General features: G+C 38.0%; 1 protein-coding gene and 1 non-coding gene across 2 annotated transcripts; both read right to left on the reverse strand.

Moving 5' to 3' along the window:
- Positions 1–13,921: 13,921 nt before the first annotated feature.
- On the reverse strand, positions 13,922–13,994 carry TRNAE-CUC (transfer RNA glutamic acid (anticodon CUC)). The gene has a single exon. It is a non-coding gene; the product is annotated as a tRNA-Glu (tRNA).
- A 638-nt stretch (positions 13,995–14,632) lies between these two features.
- On the reverse strand, positions 14,633–17,543 carry LOC130963243 (uncharacterized). The gene is made up of 7 exons (XM_057889375.1): positions 17,364–17,543; positions 16,762–16,978; positions 16,181–16,381; positions 15,485–16,108; positions 15,166–15,251; positions 15,017–15,079; positions 14,633–14,922 (listed from the first exon to the last, which is right to left on the reverse strand). Exons 1-5 carry the CDS (start codon positions 17,541–17,543, stop codon positions 15,220–15,222), a joined length of 1,254 nt encoding a protein of 417 aa, XP_057745358.1. The 3' UTR covers positions 14,633–14,922; positions 15,017–15,079; positions 15,166–15,219.
- Between the last annotated feature and the right edge of the window lie 5,357 nt (positions 17,544–22,900).

Here is a 22,900-nt window from a genome sequence, read left to right on the forward strand (position 1 = left end):
TATAATACATGTACAATATTTGTTCACACTATCAAAAATTTTTGGATCTGTATTATAGGTTAGTTTCAAAGCCGAAGAGATGGGTTTTTAAAATCTGAACCTTTTCACTATGTTTAGTTTGATAGAAAATGAGTGGAAAGAAAATGGATGGAAAGAAAATGGGTAAAAAATGATATTTTTCTTTGTTTGGTTATGAAAGAAAATAGGAAGGAAAGAAAATTTTAGTGTGGGTCCCACTAAAAAAATTTTCTTTCCATCACAAGCAAGAAAACTAGAAGAAAAGTGTTATATTTTTGTATTTTCAATACTACCCTTAGTTATATTATTAACAAATATTAATATAAATTTAGTTTTATTATATTATTATAATAGAAATTTATATTTCAAATATTATATATATTAGATAAATAATTTAAATTAAATATTTAAAATTATAATATTTTATAATATTTATAAAATATAATAAAATATGAATAAATAAAAATATTTATACTTTATTTTATAATAAGGGTATTAATGTAATTTTGTATTATTATGATTTTCTTTCTTCTCACTTTTCTTTCCATCCAAACAAAAGAAAATTTTTTCTCTATTTTCTTTCTATCTATTTTCTATTCATCCAAACAACACACAAATAACTCAACTTTTCTTTCTATTTTCTTTCTTCTAATTTTCTTTCCTCTTATTTTCTTTCCTTCCATTTTCTTTCTAACATCCAAACAAATCCTTTGAGTAAGTTAAAGGGACGAAAAAGGAAAAAATCAATGTTAACCTATTTTAGAGAAAGTAAAAAGTACCATTCTTTTTAAAAAATAATTTATTATTAAAAATAACAAATAAATTAGTAGATTTTGAGTTATTTCTATTTTTTGTAATCTTATAAAAAAATAATTAACTTGATTCATATATAAAATATTTTAAAATTTAAATTATTGATGTAAAATATATAATAAATAGAAAGTTGTTTTGTTTAATTGCTATAAAGAAAAAGAAAAGTAAAGAAATAATTAACCCAAAAGAAGAAGAAAAAAACAATGACGTCGTAGGGCACGTTTCACCACGTTTTTTAGTATCAAATTGGAATTGGAATATCAGAAGTTGACTCTTTGCTTTAATTTATCTAGATGGTCAATTTCTTCCATTCCATGCGCATGCTTTGATCATTTTACGTGGTATGGACTATGATCGAAATATTATGGCATCTATTTGTTAATTACTTCAGAGAAATTAAAAAATTAAAGTAAATAGAAAAGACAATGAAGGTTCAAGGGTTGTTTGAACATAAAGGAAGATACAGCTTCAATTCTTTACAAATTACAACTAAATTAACGTGTGTCCCCTTTTTATTAGTTCATTAAACTTGGCTTCATTAGAAAAGACCAGAATTTGGTTCCTCATGGGGAAAAAAAGGTTCCAATTTTGTATGAGGGAGAGTTTTCTTTTTCCCTTTAATTTTGAAGACTATTACAATTACATAACTAATATTTATATAGAATATTGAAATGGACAGGATCAAGAAAAAGTAGAAAATGATAAAAGGAAGGTTTGTCCTTGTACAGGCTAATTTGGAGTTTGAATGACTGTAAAGTAGAAAAGTCAAGTGACATATGGTATAATACTATTCAAAAAATACTATTATCTTAGTTATAAATAAGTAAGTTTAACAAGCACTATATATCAATACATTAATTAAAGATGTTAAAACTTAAAACTATTTTTCAGCCAAATATTCTTTTCTTGTGACTTAAGTTTTGCCAGCCGCCCAACTTGATTCAATTTGGCAGTGTTTATAAAATAACCGACCTAGCTTGCTAAGTTCAATACATATAGGAAAAAATAAAAAAGATGTAGTACGAATGAAAAAATAAACTACGAGATTATTAGTTACTTTATATCTCAATAAGGAATTTTTAATTGATAAAATGGAATACATATATATAGAGTGCATCTTTGTAGAGCTTTTCAACTTGGATTAGATGAATTAAAAAATGTTTGAGACTTTTGATAGTTTTATAGAAAAAAATGAAAAATTTATTAAATTAATACTTGAAAATGTCTAAAGAGAAGGTGTTAGAATTTAATATTAAAAAAATTAAAATATCTTTTAAAGATTAAACTTGTTTAATTATATTAGAAATTTTAATTTTAATTTTAAAAGTACTAGAATATATTTTTAGTTAATTTTAAAAAGAATAAAATATCCTTATAGAAACATTTTAAAATTACTAAAATACCATTTTAGGATTAAGACTATTTGATTGTGTTATCATAATAAATTAGAAATGTGAATTTAATTTAATTTAAAAGACTAAAATATTATTTTTGTCAATTTTTAAAATGACAAAAGTAACTGTTACGGTAGATAATCGAAGATTAGTGGGCTGGACTTATTAGATTAGTCCAATAGCTTAAAGGAGGGGTCCTCTGACCGGGTCAGCATCTGGGAACCTCCGTCTGACTTGTTTGCGTGTGAGTGAATGGGGTGGTACCTGCAAAGACACTCCGATGCCTAAGTCAGCAAGGGTCTAAGCAAGTTTTTAGAGTATGGGAACTTTGAGATACCTGAGGGGTGTCAGTATATTTATAGTGGTGAACTCATAACCATCGTTGGAGTGGTTCCACCTTTTAAGGAAGATAACCGTCCCTTTATCTTAGGGAAGTCAAGATATGACTCCTAGAAGTGGGTTGAGAGATTTTAGAGACAGTTATTTATTTGAATAAGTGTTATCTGCCAGCTAACCTTCGTTCCCGACTTCCTTGTGGCAGAACTTATGTTGAGCCCGACCTCTTGTGGCGAGATCGGTTGTGGAAAAGATCAATCTTGTGGATTGGGTCTTTTTATCTCGTTTGGATATGGGCCTTGTCATTGGGTTAGGGTAAAAAGAGTAACATTTTAAAAATAATTTTGAAAGATTAAAATACTCATGCGTGATTAAAGTTGTTTATCCCTATGAAAATTAGAAATTTCAGTTTATTTTAAAAAATTAAAAATAACCTTTTTAAAATTAGTTTTAAAAACACTAAAAAAATTTCTAAGTTTAAGATTATTTAATTATATTCAAAAATAGATATTTAAACTTTACTTATTTTAAGAATACTAAAATATTCTTTTAGTTAATTTTTAAAAAGACTAAATGCTTATTTAAAAGTCAGAGTGAATTGCAATAACTAGCGATGTGCATGGTTCGGTCCGGCCCGAAGACTCGGTCCGGTCTCAAACACTTTAGGAGTTAATTTGGTGTGATTTCACCGGGTTTAGGATCGAGTAAGAATCTCAAAAATAGACCCAGTCATTATTTCGGGTCGGGTCTGGGTTATGGCTCGGGCCACCCGAAATTGACCCGGTCATCATACATAATTAATATTTTGTGTATTAGTGATGGATGATGACTATTCTTATGTGGAATTTTTAAGTATTATAAACCTTAATATTTTGTATTATTAGTTATTATAAGATTATAAGTTAATGTTTTATGTTTAAAATGCATAAGATTTTAGACTAATCAATGCAAAATATTATGTTATTTGTATTGATTTAAATATTTGATGCTATTAGACAATATTAGTATTGATTATGGTTATGCTTTTGTTACGGTGGGTAACCAGAGATTAATAAAATGGATGGCTTTGGTTGGCCCAGTCGTCCGCAGATGGTGGCTTCCGAGCTAGTTTGCACGTTGGAGCCTCCTTCCGACTTGGGTTCGTGAGTGAATGGGGGGTGGTACTTGCAAAGACACTCCGATGCATAAGTTAGCAAGGGTGTGAGCAGGTCTAGAGAGTATTGGGCTTAGAGATACCTGAGGGGTGTTAGTGTATTTATAGTGGTGAGCCAATAACCACCGTTGGAGTAGTGCCATATTTTTAGGGTGTTAACCGTCCCATTATCTTAGGGAGGTTAAGATATGGCTTGATAAAGTAGTTAGAGAGATTTTAGGGGCAGTTACTCATTTGAATGAGTGCTTATCTGCCAACTATTCTCCGTCCCGACTTCTTGGGAGTAAGTCGGGTTTAACACTGACTTCTTAGTGTGAAGGTTGGTGCTGAGTAAGGCTCAATCCTCTGGACTAGGCCTTTTATTTGGACCTTGGGCCTTTATTATTGGGCCAGGTTATGAACAGTGCCCCTACTTGAGCCCAAGATCTTTATAAGACTTGGGTTCGAGTATTTTACTCGGGGGTTGTTGTCGACTTGTTGAAGGAGCGACGTGATTTTCTGAAACCGACGTGACTTTTCCGTGTCTTTTTTGTTCTGACAGTTACGTCTAATCAAGCGTCGTGTCCGTTAGGAATGTGCGTAGGCTTTGGTAACGGTGCATTCTCATTAATGACTGCCCCGCTTTGACCTTTATGCCCCTTAGTATGTTTATAAATACTTTCCCTCTCTTTCATTTTTTCGTTTCTGCGATTTTTCAAATTTCTTCTTTCTTTGTTCGTGCTTTGTTCTTGCATTCGGAGACCCCTGCTTCTTCCAACCTTCGTTTTTGGATAAAGGTTAGTGTTTTACTTTTATGACATGCTTTGTGATTGCATGCTTTTATTTTCTTTGGAGAGGGAGAAGTGAGGTTGTAGGCTTTCGTATCCCCTTAGGGACTCTCGTTTTTTATTCTTTTTCCATTTTCCTTTGTAGGTTTTCATCGTATTTTTAAAAAAATGTCTTCTGTAGAAGCTCTTTCTCAATGGGTTGATGTCACAGTCCTAGGAGAGGAACCTTTGGTCGATGCGGAGTTTATTACTCATCTTCGTACTCACCACAGGATTTGTGTTTCTGAGGATGACGAGCCGAAGTATGAGTTGGTAGTCCCGGGTCTAGAAGACCGGGTTTGCTTTGGGAGGGCCAATGAGGCGTCTTCTCATTTTTTCTTTATGTATGAATGTATGATCGCCCGTTTGGGTGTCTTTCTTCCCTTTTCAGATTTTGAGATGTCTGTTTTGCACCACTGTCGAGTTGCCCCTACCCAACTTCACCTCAATTCTTGGGGTTTTCTGAAAATTTATCAATTTATTAGTCAAGCTTTGGACTTCCCGACCTCTTTGAGGATTTTCTTTTTTCTTTTCCACATGACTAAGCCCTTTAGTGGGCTAAACAACAAACAGCAATGGGTGTCCTTCCGAGCCATACAAGGTCGGAGAATTTTCACCCTTTTTGACGAATCCTTCCATGACTTCAAAAATTATTTTTTCAAAGTGCAAGCTGTAGAGGGTCACCACCCCTTTTTTCTGGATGATAACTCTTCTCCTCGCTTTCCCTTATACTGGCTGGAGGCCTCCCCTTGTGAGAAATATGGTCTGGATGACCTGGATGAAGTAGAGGCTGCCATTGTGGGGTTTCTCCGAGAAGTGTGGGGGAGGGCCCCATATTTGGATACTAAAAAGTTTCTCCAAGGGTCTCCGACCTTTATCCAAGCGCAGCTAGGTAGCTTTTTCTTGTTTTCAATTCCCGACTTATCAACTGATCATTTCGACTTGTTTGATTCCTTAGATATTGTTTTTCTTTTTCAGAGATGGCAAAGACAAACGCTCAAGAATCTTTCCAGAGAGTCCAGGAGGCCAAAGCCAAGTCTCGCGCTAGGGCTGGTAGTGCCAGGGTTATCTCTCCTCCTCCTCCTCCTCGGAACATTGGGACTCTTTCCAAGCCCATTGTAATTTCTTCTTCAGCTCCCCCTCAGCCGCTCCCCGTCGTCCGACCTTCCCCTGATCCAAAGAAGCGCAAGACTTTAGAGTCTGGCGCTTCTGGTGAGGTTAAGGCGGATGCTATTGCGTTCGTCCGAAATAATATCTATCCCCATGTTCGTATAAGCATGGATGATATGTCTGTTCGGAGCCACCTTACCACTATGGTCGAGGAGAGTCTCAAAGCGGCGGGGGTTTGTGGCAAACTCTTGGATATCTTTGAGAAGACTCCTCTCAGCTCTTTAGGGACGACCTCGAAGGTCGAGGAGCTGGAAGGAAGGCTTCGCTCATATCAAGAGCATGAGGGAGAGTTGAAGAAGGAGATCGCCAAGCTGAGGGAGGAGAGAGATACCTTCTGGGAGAAAGGGAAGGTTTTGCAGGCCCAATGCAACATGGAGATGGAGTTGAGAAAAACAGCGCAGGCCAGCTATCAAAGTTTATTCAATGATCTTGTGTCTGTGAAAAATGATCTGCTGAATTCTCGGAAGGCATATGATGAGTTGGAGGACTCTATTGCTGATGGCGCCGAGGAGTCTTGGAGGATTTTCTTGGAGCAAGTCAGGGTGATTGCTCCCGACTTGGATCTTTCTCCTTTACATCCTGACAAAGTTGTTATTGATGGTGCCATCGTGGATCCTCCTGCCCCCGTAATCGTTTCCGAGTCAGAATTGAAGACTCGGGGGCAGAGGATTATTGAGTCTCCTCCTCGTTCTAAAGACGCTCCGAGTTCTTCAGTAGATCCTCCTATCTCTTCATCTCCCATGGATGCCTCCGGTGGCGCTCCTCCTGACTCTGGTGGTGGTGATCCTTCTTCTAAAAAATGATTAGTGGCTATTTGGGGGTCCGGCCTGTGGGCCCCCCATTTTTAAACTCTTTATTTATTTCTGTTTGGTAGTGCTGTTTAAACAATTTTTCTTTGGCCTTCCCAGGCCGTAAACAAAAATATTAAAAAATACCCCTTTTTTGATAAGGGGTTTTTAAGTTAACGAAATGGTACCCTTTTTTGGATAAGGGTTTAGATTACCTTATGCGTGTATGCTTTAATTTTCTGAAGTCCCCTTGATCTTTTTTTGAAAACCTTTCCTTTTGGCCTGTTTGTTTTTCTGAGCCTTTTGTTTAAGGACTTTTTGAGACAGCCTTTAAACTTTTTCGTAAGTTTTTCAATCTCTTTTTGTTATTCCTCATGCTCAACTATGTTTTATTGAGTTTTTATGACTTAGGTTATTTTTGCGATGCGTTTTTCTTCTGCTCGGTTCTTCACTCCGACTTTTGAGCCAAAGTGTTTTCGAGCTTCTCCGCTCGGAGTTTGTTTTGACTTTATGAGTCGAGTTGTTTCCGAGTTGTTTACGATCGGCTTGTATAACCTCTTTACACCGACTGTTACCTCGTCGTTTTATCCTGACGACCATCTAGGTCGGTTCATGGGATTTTCACGTTTTGTCGAGCTTAAGTCGGCGCGTTTCGTAGAAAAGACTTAGAAAAACTAGAAAGGAATTTATAAGAGATATTGTAGATGAGAAAAGATCTTTATTAATTGGGGAGGTACTTTCTTGCTACTAAGGGTTTTAATAGCCTATTTCCCTTAGCCTCTACTATGATGCCTCGTTAAAAACCGTTCTCCAGAAAAAACCCTTTTGGGAAAAAATCATGAAGTTAGGAAAAGAGTACATCAGGGAGCAGAGTTCGCTTTTAACTGTAGTACCTTTTCATATTACAAGCATGCCACGACCTTGGGAACTCGGTGCCGTTCAGGTCGGTTACTTTATAATAACCTTTTCCTAAAACTTTATTGACTTTGTATGGTCCCTTCCAATTTGCGGCGAGCTTTCCTTCTCCTGATTTGTTGACTCCGATGTCGTTTCTGATTAAGACCAAGTCATCCGGAGCAAATGTTCTTCGAATGACTTTTTTGTTGTACCTTGTAGTCATCCTTTGCTTCAACGCTGCTTCTCTTATCTGGGCATCTTCTCGGACTTCGGGGAGCAAGTCGAGCTCCTCTTTGTGCCCTTGTATGTTTCCGATCTCGTCATGGAGAATTACCCTTGGGCTTTGCTCATTGATTTCTATTGGTATCATTGCTTCTACGCCATAGACTAGTCGGAAGGGCGTTTCTCCAGTGGCGGATTGAGGCGTTGTCCTGTAAGCCCATAATACTTGGGGGAGCTCTTCGGCCCAAGCTCCTTTTGCTTCCTGCAATCTCTTCTTTAGCCCTGCCAGTATGACTTTGTTGGCTGCCTCGGCTTGTCCATTGGCTTGTGGGTGCTCTACCGAGGTGAACTGATGTTTGATTTTCATACTGGCTACCAAGCTTCTGAAGGTAGCATCGGTGAATTGGGTTCCATTATCCGTAGTGATGGAATAAGGTATCCCATATCTTGTGATGATATTTTTGTAGAGGAACCTCCGACTTCTTTGAGCAGTGATGGTGGCCAATGGTTCTGCTTCTATCCACTTTATGAAATAATCTATTCCCACGATCAGGTATTTGACTTGTCCTGGCGCTTGGGGAAAAGGACCCAACAAATCCATTCCCCATTTTGCAAAAGGCCATGGAGAAGTGATACTGATAAGCTCTTCTAGTGGAGCCACGTGGAAATTTGCATGCATCTGGCATGGTTGGCACTTTTTCACGAATTCTGTGGCATCTTTCTGCAAGGTCGGCCAATAGAATCCAGCTCGGATTACTTTCCTGGCTAGTGACCTCGCTCCGAGATGGTTTCCGCAGATTCCACTATGTACTTCCTCCAACACCTCGGTAGTTCTTGAGGTCGGTACACACTTTAATAGTGGTGTTGATATCCCCCTTCTGTAGAGAATATTTCTCACCAAGGTGTAGTGTTGTGCTTCCCTTCGGATCTTTTTAGCCTCTTTTTCCTCTTCAGGGAGGATGTCGAATTTCATGTATTCGACCAAGGGGTTCATCCATCCGAGGTTTAAACCGACTACTTCAAGTACTTCTTGTTTGTCTTCTACTTTTACTACTGAGGGTTCCTGGAGGGTTTCTTGGATCAGGCTTCTGTTGTTCCCTCCTGGTTTGGTACTTGCTAACTTAGATAGGGCGTCTGCTCTGCTGTTTAGATCCCGAGTTATGTGTTTAACCTCGGTTTCTGTGAAGCGCCCAAGGTATGCCAAATTTTTTTCCAAGTACCTCTTCATATTTGGGTCCTTTGCCTGATACTCTCTACTTATTTGGGAGGTTACCACTTTTGAGTCGCTGTATATCATCACCTTTGTAGCACCGACTTCTTCTGCTAGTTTTAGTCCAGCAATCAAGGCTTCATATTCTGCCAGATTATTTGAAGCCGGAAATTCAAATTTTAAGGACACCTCTATCTGGGTTCCTCTTTCATCTACCAATATTATGCCTGCGCCGCTTCCCGTTTTGTTGGAGGATCCATCTACATAGAGTTCCCATGTAGTTGGTTTTTCCTCCTGATCCCCTGCGTATTCTACAATGAAGTCGGCGAGGCATTGAGCTTTGATCGCTGTCCGAGTTTCATATCTTAAGTCAAACTCGGAAAGCTCTATTGCCCATTGGACCATTCTCCCTGCAACATCCGTCTTTTGGAGGATTTGCTTCATGGGTTGGTTCGTACGGACTCTTATTGTATGGGCCTGAAAGTAGGGTCGTAGCCTTCGTGAGGCTATTACTAAGGAGTAGGCAAACTTTTCTAGTTTGTGGTACCTTAGTTCAGGGCCTTGTAGAACTCTACTGATGAAGTAGACTGGATGTTGTCCGACCTCGTCTTCTTTTATCAGGGCTGATGAGACAGCCTTGTTTGCTACGGATAAGTACAGGACGAGGTCTTTTCCAGGTACTGGTCGGGTTAGAATAGGAGGTTGGCTTAAAAACTTTTTGAACTCCTGGAATGCCTCCTCGCATTCAGGAGTCCATTCGAACTGGCATCCCTTTCTTAATAAGGAGAATAGTGGAAGGGATTTCAGTGCCGATCCTGCCAAAAATCTGGAGAGGGCTGGAAGTCGGCCGTTTAGCTGCTGGACTTCTCTCAAACAAGTCGGACTTTTCATTTCTAGGATGGCTCTCCCTCTTTGTGTTAGCATAAACCCTAGAAATTTCCCTGCTTCCACCGCGAAGGCGCACTTTGCGGGATTTAGTCTCATCCCGTGCAGCCTTATGGTGTCAAAGACTTGAGAGAGGTCTGACAAAAGGTCGACTTCCTTCTTGGTCTTTACCAGCATATCGTCGACGTATACTTCCATTAGACTCCCCAGATGAGGGGAAAACACTTTATTCATCAACCTTTGATATGTGGCCCCTGCATTCTTTAATCCGAATGGCATGACCACGTAGCAGAAATTAGCTCTGGGTGTGATGAATGATGTTTTCTCCTGGTCGGGCTCATACATCGGGATTTGAATATATCCTGAGTAGGCGCCCATGAACGATAAGTATTGGTACCCCAAGCTGGAATCCACTAGGGTATCAATACTTGGTAGGGGATAAGGGTCCTTGGGACATGCCTTATTTAAGTCGGTGTAATCGACACACATTCTCCATTTGCCATTCTGTTTTTTTACTAGCACTGTATTGGCTAGCCATGTTGGGTACTTGACTTCTCTGATGAAGCCAGCTTCCAGGAGTGTCTGTACTTGTTCTTCTACTATTAGGGTTCGTTCTGGGCCGAGCTTCCGTCTTCTTTGCTGTACAGGTCGGGATCCCGGATAACCCAAGAGTTTGTGGGACATGAGCTCGGGATCTATCCCAGGCATGTCCGAGGCCTTCCAGGCAAAGAGGTCGGAGTTATCTCTTAGGAGCTTAGCCAATCCTTGTTTTAGGGTTTCCCCTAGATTGGCTCCTATATGAGTATTTTTCCCTTCCTCCTTACCGACCTGTATCTCCTCGGTTTTTCCTCCCGGTTGTGGTCGCAGCTCTTCTTTGGCCCTTGCGCCCCCGAGTTCTATCGTGTGAACTTCTCTGCCTTTTCCTCTTAGATTTAGGCTTTCATTGTAGCACTTCCTTGCCAACTTTTGATCTCCCCTTACCGTTGCTATTCCCGCTGAGGTCGAGAATTTCATGCAGAGGTGAGGAGTAGATACCACTGCTCCGAGTCGATTGAGGGTAGCTCTGCCGATTAAAGCATTATATGCTGACCCCACATCAATGACTATGAAGTCTATACTCAGAGTCTTTGATTTTTCCCCTTTTTCAAAAGTAGTGTGAAGGGGCAAAAATCCTAGTGGTTTTATTGGCGTGTCCCCTAATCCGTATAGGGTGTCGGGGTAGGCTCTTAATTCTTTCTCATCTAACCCTAGCTTGTCAAAAGCATGCTTAAAAAGGATGTCCGCCGAACTTCCTTGGTCTACTAGGGTTCTGTGGAGATGGGCATTTGCTAGGATCATGGTTATCACTACTGGATCATCATGTCCAGGGATTATTCCTTGCCCATCTTCTTTTGTGAATGAAATGGTAGGGAGGTCGGATGACTCTTCTCCGACCTGATAAACTCTTTTGAGATGTCTTTTGCGAGAGGATTTGGTGAGTCCCCCTCCCGTGAACCCTCCTGAAATCATATGGATATGTCTCTCTGGTGTCTGCGGTGGTGGGTCTCTTCTATCCATGTCGTCTCGCTTTCTCTTTCCGTGACCGTCCGACCTTTCTATGAGATATCTATCAAGCCGACCTTCTCTAGCCAGCTTTTCTATCACATTTTTAAGGTCGTAACAGTCGTTTGTGGAGTGACCATATATTTTATGGTACTCGCAGTAATCATTGCGGCTTCCCCCTTTTTTATTTTTAATGGGTCTAGGGGGTGGCAATCTCTCAGTGTTACAAATCTCTCTATATACGTCCACTATAGAAACTTTCAGAGGAGTATAAGAGTAATATTTTCTTGGCCTTTCGAGACCGAGTTCTTCCTTTTTCTTGGTTTCCCTTTCCCTCTTTTTTGTTGAGGGACGGGGTCCGGGTCGCCAACTCAGGTCTCTTAATTTGGCGTTTTCCTCCATGTTGATGTACTTTTCAGCTCTTTCCTGTACATCACTCAAAGAGGTGGGGTGTCTTTTGGATATGGACTGCGAGAAGGGACCTTCTCTAAGCCCATTGACTAACCCCATTATTACTGCCTCGGTGGGTAGGTCTTGAATCTCCAAACATGCTTTGTTGAATCTTTCCATATAGGCTCGTAAAGATTCTCCGACCTCCTGTTTTATTCCCAGGAGCCTTGGTGCATGTTTCACTTTGTCTTTCTGGATTGAGAACCTCATCAAAAACTTCCTTGAGAGGTTTTCAAAACTAGTAACCGACCTCGGGGGGAGGCTATCGAATCACTTCATCGCTGCTTTCGATAGAGTGGTCGGGAAGGCTTTGCATCGCGTAGCGTCGGAAGCATCAGCTAGATACATCCGACTTTTGAAGTTGCTCAGGTGATGCTTTGGATCCGTGGTTCCGTCATAGAGGTCCATATCAGGGCTTTTGAAGTTTCTCGGGACTTTAGCCCTCATTATGTCCTCGCTGAAGGGATCCTCCCCACCTAAGGGTGGTTCTTCTTGTTCGTCGCGGGAGTTGCGACTTTTGAGGGAGGATTCCAACTTTAAGAGTTTTCTTTCTAACTCTTTTCGTCGTTCCATCTCCTCTTTTAGGCTCTTTTCAGTTTCCTTTTGCCGCTCTCGTTCCTGCTCTAACTGCTCCAGGCGGCTGTGGACTAATCCCATGAGTTCAGTTACATGGGGTGGTCCTTCTTTTTCTGACTCGTGCCCTTCTGAGGAGTTTACCTTCGGGTTCTTTACTCCGGAAGTGCCTTCCCTGTGTTGATTATCGATTTCCTGGTGGAGGGTGAGGTCCACATCGTTGTTGCCTGTGTCCAGATTCTCTTGTTCAGAATCTGTCTCCACATGGCCTTCTTCGTGGGATCTATCCGCCATCGATGGATGATCTCTCGGGTCCCCGGCAACGGCGCCAATGTTACGGTGGGTAACCGGAGATTAATAAAATAGATGGCTTTGGTTGGCCCAGTCGTCCGCGGATGGTGGCTTCCGAGCTAGTTTGCACGTTGGAGCCTCCTTCCGACTTGGGTTCGTGAGTGAATGAGGGGTGGTACCTGCAAAGACACTCCGATGCATAAGTTAGCAAGGGTGTGAGCAGGTCTAGAGAGTATTGGGCTTAGAGATACCTGAGGGGTGTCAGTGTATTTATAGTGGTGAGCCAATAACCACCGTTGGAGTAGTGCCATATTTTTAGGGTGTTAACCGTCCCATTATCTTAGGGAGGTTAAGATATGGCTTGATAAAGTAGTTAGAGAGATTTTAGGGGCAGTTACTCATTTGAATGAGTGCTTATCTGCCAACTATTCTCCGTCCCGACTTCTTGGGAGTAAGTCGGGTTTAACACCGACTTCTTAGTGTGAAGGTTGGTGCTGAGTAAGGCTCAATCCTCTGGACTAGGCCTTTTATTTGGACCTTGGGCCTTTATTATTGGGCCAGGATATGAACAGCTTTAATTTTAGAGAATAGTTGGTTCTTGTTATATTTTTCTAAGTGAATTTTACCATGTCAAATAATGGTTAGAGTCTTGAAAATTTGGATATTTTCACATGCTAGTTTATAAGAAGGTATCAAGGTAATGTAATTTTAACGGCCCGGTTTTTACCCGAAGTAATCGTAGCCCGAAAGTGTATAGGTTTCATCGGGTCTAGGGTCGGGTTCAGGTCTAATAAATAGACTCGATGTATATTTCGAGTCGAGTCTGGGTCACATCAAAGATCAAACCCGATTTCACCCGACCCATGCACACTCCTAGCAATAACCAAATAATAGTGTGATAATTACATCAACATGTAATAAAAATTCTACATGATCAAATGTCACCTAATTAAAATTTAATTATTTTAGCATAATAATTAATTATTATTGGTGTAACTTAATTAATTATGTGATTGTAAAATTTGAGGCCGAAAATTGTGGAATAATATATTCTTGGATTTTGACTGGCCTTTCAAACCAAAATACCAACAAATTACGAGTGTGGACGAAAACCAAAAGACAACAAAAGCACATAAACTCAATCAAGGTAAAACAATACGAAAACCAAAAGACAACAAAAGCCAAAACAGCATTGAAACTGAGACATAAACTCAATCAAGGTAAAACAATACGAAAATCAAAAGACAACAAAAGCCAAAACAGCATTGAAACTGAGACATAAACTCAATCAAGGAAATCTCAAAAAAGGTAAATCAAGGAAATCTCAAAAAAGGTAACTCAATCAAGGAAATCTCAAAAAAGGTAAAACAATGTTCCGTTGCCGGGACTTGAACCCGGGTCTCTCGGGTGAGAGCCGAGTATCCTAACCACCTAGACTACAACGGAATTTTGATGATGTTTATAACCCATCTCAACATATTCATTCTGTAACTCGTGTCTTCTTATAAAAGTGAAAAGGGACTGAGCTAAACTTTATTGGCCTTAAAATTTATTGTCTATTTTGATTTCAATTCAGTGCTTTTGGTTTTAGAAATTTGTGAAAAAGAAATAAAATAGTAAAAATAATATTTCACATTTTCACTGCCTACTTTTTACTATTTTTTTTTAAAGATTCTGAAAACAAATAAAAAAAATAAAATCTCAACCAAATAAACCCCACACAACAATTATAGTCCTTTAGTTTCTTTTTTTTCCTCACTATATCATAATTTTATACATCCTTGGATAATATGGAAAGGAAGAATTATGAAATGTCCAGTGGTTTCGAAGTCATAAGCATCACTTTATCAAGTACTGATGGTGTATAACCATTTGAAAATATGGAGTTTTTCAAATAAAAATAGGATACTTATTCATTATTATTTTCATGGTTTAGACAATACAAGAAATAGAATCAAGATTAACATTCTAAGTATACACAATGCCAGCTTAGATGTTTTTACACACTAAGTTTTACCTTGTTTAACATCTAACTAAATCCAACAAAAATGTAATCATTTAATACACCAAAAAAGGTGGGAGAACGAAAGCTATCTACAGCGGCTAAGAATTCTTATTGTTGCAACCTCCCATGGTAACCTAACACTAACAGTATGATAAAAGCTATAATGAACAATGAATGACGTTTAACAGTTTAACACCCTACGTCAAGTGTAACCGTGTGGGTGTTGTTTCTTTCTTTATTGGTATAGTAAAGTAAAAGCAAGCATCTCCAGCAGCAAAGTCAGGAACCAAATCAATTTTCCGAACTCTTTAACTCGCAAACACACCCTTTAAGAACTCTACTGATCTAAAGAGCTCTGGCGACTTTTTACTGAAAGTATGATATAGCATGAGCCAGTATATTTTGATCTTTGAACAGAATGTAGAAAAAAAATGATAATGGAACAATTGAAGAATGAATTTACCGGGGGTTGAAATCTTTTTGCATTTTGTGACAGATGTCATTGTATTCAAACAATTGTCAGAGCCTGCAAAAGTGAAAGGTTCTCGGTAAATTGAAGTTTAGATCAGATATTGTTAAGATACAAACTGAGTTTTTTCATTTTTTCATTACCCGGTACATTCATTTCTTCCTCAGATACTTCTCCCACTGTTGATCTTTCAGATATCACTTGATTACCCTTGCATTCTGGAGGTGACCTGTTTAAATAATGATAAAAGTCATATCAAAGCACTGGATTAAGGGCACTTCCGTTTCAAGTAACTATCAATTTGGACAAATAGTACTTAAAAAATCAATTCTTTTGGACAATCTATTATGCGGATAGGTGGAGATACTAATTTTTTCATGCAGAACTTCGTTCAATTTGACAATTATTTTGAAAAAATAGAAATAATAAAGAGAGACTTGCTGCATTAAAAGAAATACTAGCCTGAAGCATTATCCTTAGAACTCATTGATGCTGGATTGCAAGAAAAATCAATGCCTTCAAGATCATTTAACATTTCAGTGAATGAAAAATCCGTTCCCAAGGCATCTATGTCAATGTCAAACAAGTCAACATCCTTCGTCGAATCGGATGTAGAACATATAGGCAGTTCCGAACCAGAGGCACCGAAGTCCAACCTGCTTCTTACATGATCCCTCTTGTTACTTGCCTTGTCTGAAGTACCTGTCTTCACAGGATTATTGCATTGACTACTCTCTATATAAGCCATTTGTTTTGTAGGGCTAACCATAATTCTCTTGGTTGTTATTACAGCATAACATGTGGGTGCAGCCTCCTCGTTGCGATTCAAAGCCGGGGGAATATCAGGAGGGGATATATGTGTATTGCTGTGAGAGGAAGTTGTTATGCTGGGTGTCTTTGGAGCTGGTGAAATGGTTGTGGGAACAGAAGCTGAAGGCTTATTAAAAAAGCATTTGGAGACGGTGGATCCTTGAGCTTGCGATTCGCTCAGCACGCTGTTCCTAGTTGATGGATGGTGTGTAGAAGGCTGAGAAGCTACTTGGTTAGTGATAGCAGAAGTATCTGATTGTGGCAGTGTGTTTTGATCTGGCACCGAGGATTTATGAAAGATCAGTAGATACTTAATCAGAAAAAAGAAGAGCAAGGATAATACTATACCTTGGAAAGGAATTCTCCTGTTGGATAATTTTCCACGAGATTTCTTCGCGGCAGAAGACACATCCACGGCTATTGTATCTTTTCTCTTCCTATCAGATAGATTCAACACTGGCATTGAGAAGTTTGCAGACTCTGTATTGGTGTTGATAGGCTGAGGAAGTGAATGTACATTTGATGCATTTTGCATAGTAGTAGACACACCTAACAAGAACCAAGTCACAAAGAAACATCAATACATCATTTCACACCTCATAACAAGTTTAAAGGCCAAAATACCTCTGAAAGTGAAATCTAATCCTAAAAGGTGCTTTCAAACACATTAGAGACAATCAATAACCATTCTTAGCTTTGTCATGTCAAATAGTATAACAATAAAATGGAATAGATATTCAACCAGAGTTCTTCAGTCTCCTTTATGATAGATGTGTCTAGAAACCATTATTAACAAAATAGAATAGATATTCCATTGTGAAAATTTCATATGACCTAGTCATGCATATACTTTTACTACTGATTAGAACTATAAAATTCAGTTATCACCAGAGTCCATCAACTGATTGATCAAGAACACAGGCCTCTACCTGGAGGAGGAGTTCTGTTACTAGGTGCAACAATGCTCCGGCTACTAGTAGTAGCATTGAAAGCGTTCATAACATTCTGTATACCGTTCAACAGCATCTGAACACGATTCTTCTCTTGCTCGACAAGCACCCTCTCCTGTTCCACCATCACCTTCTGCTCCTTCAGGCGTACATACTCATCCAGCATCTCTCCCAAACTCAACAAACTCTTCGGTGCCTAACCAAGAAGGCAAGAACACAACAAATACCGAATAAAGATTTAGTTTGTATTCAATCTCAGTCTAAATTGGATTCACACACACATTTAATCATGCATTTTCACATCAACAAAACACATTTGACTCGATCACTTACTATCTTAAAAGTATCAACTTATCATCTAATTGGACTAGAGCGTAAAGCTCTTGAATATTCTCCGTGCATGCAAAAAATTTTAACGAGAAATGTTTCAATCGAAAATGAAATTGACCAAACATGCACTAAAAGATAAACGTTACAGTTAGAAAAACAAGAACTGAAATTCTATTGTAACTAACTAACAGAACTAACTCATTAAGTTTGATGATAACGGTGTGGAAGAGAAACGAATCTAGTCAATTGACCTTGTGAATAGGGGAATTGGTGAGGAGGGAGGAGGCTTCGTTTCGGAAGGCGGTTCGCGTTTCGGAGTAGTTGTTGTCGCAGAGATAGCGGTCGACGATGAAGGCGATCTGGATCGGAGTGACCTTCCCCTTTCCCAACGAGTCTGGCCTTCTTGGCTTGGAACTGGCTTGCTTTCCCATTGTAATTTTGCTTTCTCATCTGAGACTCGGTGCGTTTTGGGGGGAAGCTACGCGGGACATGGGTTTTGAAAATTGGTTTTGGTCGTTTTAGCGCTAAACGGCAAACCAAAAATTGGTAGTGATATGTTTTCTAATTACATAATCAAAATTTTTTTATAATTGAATAAATTTTAAACATCATATACATAGGAAATTAATTAAAAAACTAAAAAATTTGATTAAAAAAATTAATAAATTGATAAAACTGTCTTAATTTTAACGATTAATTAGTTTAAAATAATAAAATAAAAAAATTTATTTTTTAAAATATATATTCATATATAAATGTATTATTTTATTATATTCAATTTAACTACAGTTGAATCTTTAAATTTTTAAATTTTAGGTTATTTTTTTAGCTCCACCGATTTAATAAAGAATTTTATTTCCAGACTTTAATATAAACAAGTCTACACATATACAACAATATTCTCTTAAGTATTATATAAATTAAATATTCACAGTATAAAATATATTAAGAGTAATACCTTAAATAGATCTTCAAAAAATTAGTCGTCTGACGAATTTGTTCCCCAGAAAAATTAACTAGATTTTCAGTTTCTAAAATTCTTAAATATATGTCAAATACATCCCTACGCCAAATTTAGCTAATAAAGATCATACTCTCTCTCCTATGTTGAGGTTGATGACGTCATGTGATACGCGTCACTCTTGTGACATTTTAGTCCCTTGTATACGTCGCTAATATGACATCATTTGATGGCAACTTTAAATGACGTCGTTTTGAGTGGACAGATTTGTCCCCAACTTTGGTACTTAGATTCTCATATACGATGATATTTAAAGAGAGACCTATTTGGATGGATGCATTCAGAGCAACCTATAATCATTCTATTAGTCATGTCAACGGTGAAGAATATTGGGAGAAATCTAGTCAAATGAACTCAATCCCTCCCAAGATTAAGAGGCTAATAGGTCGTCCAGTGAAGAAAAAGAGACCAGATCCAATGAAAGATGGACCAGAGGGTACAAAAGTAAAGAAAATATTTAGAGTTACCTGTAGCAAATGTGGAGAATCTGGCCACAATGCCAAAACTTGTAGGGAGCACTTAAACTAGGGACTACTATGAAAAGATAAAGGCAAGAAAAAAGTCAAGGAGAGGCTCTTTGCAACACAAGAAAAGATGCAAGTTTCTCAATTAGCATCCATAACTCAGGTAGTTTTGAATTTATTTACATTTTGTTACTCATTGTGATAGTCATTGTATTTGAGTTATGTTGTTTGAACATCTAGTTACTTCTTTTGAAGGACTAATGTGACAAATAATCATTTTTATTAAGGACCAATTTGACTAATAATAAAATTTTTAAGGGACCTATTTGATTTATAATATAATTCATTAAGGACACTATTGTCATAATATAGTTATTTCTTATATGTGATAACTCAGTCTTATGCAACAAGACTTGTTGTTGCACAACATTACAACATAATGGTATCTCCAATATAGTACTTGATGTTGAGAGTCATATAAATATTGCAACTGTAAGTGAAATTGCCTAGTCTGTTTTATATTTTATCTCTGATACTGTATGCTAACTAGGTTATTCTTTTTAATTTGGACTTTCAGGGACAAAATGTGTAGGGACAAAGTGTGCATGATAGACTTCTGCAGCAATCTTTTAGGCACCCAAAGTAAACAATAATAAGGCCGAAAGAGAAAGGTAGTGTCTCTGCAGAGATAATAGTAGCTACAACTAATGGCACAACTTCTACAATCCTCCAATTCATTACAACACCAGGCCTAAATCTCTCTAGAAGAAATGAGTAGTTGTCAATGAAATTTTTTTTTTAATGTGACAAATTTTTGTGTGTTGTTCAAAGAAATAGACCTCCTTTTTTGTCTTGTATGGCTAAGTTATTTAGTTATTAGTTTTTAGTTTGAACTTATTGTTTAAGGTACTCTAGCTTAAGGTTTAAGTTAGTGTTTAAGATGTTTTGTGATAACTATATTGTTTAAGAATTAAGATATTCTTCTATGTTTGTATTTGCTTATTTAATATTGGCATTTGCTTTATGTATTGCTTATCTTATAATTTGAAATAAAATGTACAATGTCACTTAAACCACAATATCATCTTAGCCCTTTCATAAGTTATTACAGTATTTGAAATAACAATTAAAAAGTATTTACTATTAGAATATCATAATTAGAGAATAAAATCAGAAAAATATCAAAGAGGATCAGAAGAAAATCAATATAATTTATTAGGATATTATTCCATAATTAGCGTACTCATTAGCGTACTCTTACTCTATATATTGGTAAGAATTTTGTAATCACATAACATGAATAATAAAAATGATACTTTTCTAAATAATTCTTCTTTTCTTTCCTAAACTCTTTATACCATGGTAACATAGTATCATAGCAGAGTTAGGTTCTAGGGACTCAAAATCAACCATTTCTGATGAATTGATATTACAAATTGTAAATATGTTACGCAATAGTCTTGGAATGCAATCATCACAAACCAATTCTGACAATTTGTCAATTGATTTCAAATTAAACGGATATAATTATCCATTATGGGCAACTCTGATGAAAAAAGCAATTGGTGGAAGAATAAAGAAGAAACACACCAAAGAAAACTGCTTTAAGATTGTAGGTTACCCAAATTGGTAGAAAAACAATCCCAAGTCATCGAGAAATCAGAGTAAAGAAGCCACCGCTGTGAGCATCCCAGAGGTCACCAGTGTAAGGTCCCACATCAGTTGGAGAGGGGAACGAAGCATGCCTTATAAGGGTGTGGATACCTCTCCCTAGCATGACACGTTTTAACGAGTGAGTGTGGGGGTTTCGGCTATCATCCCTATCATCAAAGACAAAACCGTGAGGCCTTGTGTGCCAAAGTGGACAATATCGTGCTAGCGGATGGTCTGGACTGTTACAGATGGTATCAGAGTCGGAGCCCGGATCGATATACCAACGAAGGCACTGGGCTCCCTTAGGGGGACCACCAGCGGTGGTGAGGCAAGGATTAGAGAACTCCTTGACCGTTCAACCCAGACCGCGACTCAATATAAAATGGAGACTCAAAATCAGAATTTTCGATTGTGGAGCTACCGATATTGTGACTCATGACCTTCATGATTTTAACAGTTTGACTATACCGTCAAAAGCCCATATTGAAACAGCTAGTAGAGAATTAATTGATATTAAAAGAGGAGGCTCCATTATTTTTTCAGAAAAATTGAAATTAAAAAGTTGCCTCTATGTCCCTACACTATCATCAAAATTATTGTCTGTTAGCCAAGTAACAAAGGAACTAAATTGTGTGATACTCATGTACTCTATCTTTTGTCTTTTACATGACATTCTTACGAAGGAGATCATTGGGCGTGGTACTCAGCAAGAAGGCATTTACTACGTTGATGAAGTAGCACACCAGGATCATGCCATGCTTGCTCACAGAACGGTTACTAGGCAACTTTGGTTATGGCACAGGCATCTCGGACATCCTTTATTTGGGTACCTCAAGTTTCTATTTTCTAGTCTTTTTACAAGTAGTATTGAACCCTTCAAATATGAAACTTGTATTGCGTGCAAAAAATAACAGAGTTTCTTTTTCTCCAACCAACACTAGAGTCAATTCCAATTTTTCTTTAATACATTCTAATGTGTGGGGGCCAGCCTCTATTTTCCATAATAATTTTCAATATTTTGTGTTATTTGTGGAAGATTTCTCTCGTATGACTTGGGTATATTTTTTAAAACACAAATCTGATGTACTTGATAAATTCTTTGCTTTCTACCAAATGATTCAAACTCAATTCAACAAGAAAATCTAAGTACTTCACTCAGGTAATGGTGGGAAATTTATAAACCAATCAATGTACGATTTTTTTATGAAAAATTGTCTTATTCGTCAAACTTCCTGCCTAAGTACACCCCAACAAAATGGTGTGGCTGAGCGGCGAAATCGTAAGTTACTTGAGATGACCCGAGCCATGCTTTTTGATGTACAAGTTCCAAAAACCTTTTGGCCTGAAGCTATAGCGACCTCTGCCTACTTACTAAATCACCTACCTACCCAAGTTCTCCACCACAAAATACCCTTACAACTCTTGGCTACTCAGACTACAATCCCGCCTATTCTAACCTTACCACTTCGAGTATTTGGATGTTCCGTCTTTGTCCATATCCTCAAATCAATAGAACCAAACTTGATCCTTGTGCAGAAAAATATATTTTCTTTGGGTATGCTACACACCAAAAGGGGTATAGGTGCTACAATCCAGTCACTTATCGTATTCATGTGACCATGAATTGTGATTTTTTAGAATTCGAATTTTACTTCAGCTGCCAACATGGCATTCAGGGGGAGAACAATAATGAATCACCAAGTTGATTAAATAACCTTTGTTGCCCATAAACTGTTCAAATATAGCAAGTAGATGGAGCCACTGAGCATACTTCACTCAACGTAGAAAAAAACTCGATACATACAACCAGTGAGAGTCCTTTTGAGAATGTCAGACAAGAGGTAAGTAATTGTCATTTTGATAATTTACTCCCTGTTTTTAACGAGGCCACTAACAATAACAGTATAGCACTGGAACATGAAGAACCATAGCCCAATACATTTATTCTTCCTCCAAGAAGAAATAAAGGGATGCTTCCTGATCGATACTCACCAGAACATGTTCCCCGTAACTCAAGATACCCGATACGGGTGGCTAAAGAAGGAATAGCAAATGTTGCAAAGGCTTTTTCCACCACACTCTTAACAGAAGACATTCCAAGAAATGTCCGAGAAGCCAATGAGAAAGCTGAATGGTGAAAAGCCATGAATACAGAAATGGAAGCTCTAGAGAAGAATATAACTTTGAAGAAGTGTATCCTACCGACAGAAAAAAAGCCAGTCGGGTGTAAATGGGTTTTCACTATTAAACATAAGGCAGATGACACTATTGAATGGTACAAGGCAAGGTTGGTGGCCAAAAGTTATACACAGACCTATGGTATCGACTGAACTGAAACTTTTTCACCGATTTCAAAGATTAATACTATCAGGGTGTTATTTTCAATAACAACAAATGAAGATTGGCCACCATCAATTTGACGTCAAGACTGCTTTCTTGCATGGAGAGTTGAAAGAAGAAGTGTACATGGAAGCTCCTCCAGGTTTCTCAACGGAATTTAGAAAACATGAAGTTTGTCGGTTAAAGAAGGCTCTTTATGGTTTTAAACAATCTCCACGTGCCTGGTTTGAAAGATTTACAAAGGTCATGAAAAGGTATGGGCACAAGCAAAACAACTCTAATCATACCCTTTTTTTGAAAAAACGGAGAG

This window comes from Arachis stenosperma, chromosome 2 (genome assembly GCF_014773155.1).
Source record: "Arachis stenosperma cultivar V10309 chromosome 2, arast.V10309.gnm1.PFL2, whole genome shotgun sequence".
Taxonomy (NCBI): domain Eukaryota; kingdom Viridiplantae; phylum Streptophyta; class Magnoliopsida; order Fabales; family Fabaceae; genus Arachis; species Arachis stenosperma.

Coding starts and splice junctions, on each gene's coding strand:
- LOC130963243 (XM_057889375.1), bottom strand. CDS start 17,543: ATGGGAAAGCAAGCCAGTTCCAAGCCAAGAAGGCCAGACTCGTTGGGA. Junction 16,109..16,180: donor CAGGAGAATTCCTTTCCAAG/GTATAGTATTAT, acceptor CCTCGGTGCCAG/ATCAAAACACACTGCCACAA. Junction 15,252..15,484: donor TTCTAAGGATAATGCTTCAG/GCTAGTATTTCT, acceptor TTATTTAAACAG/GTCACCTCCAGAATGCAAGG.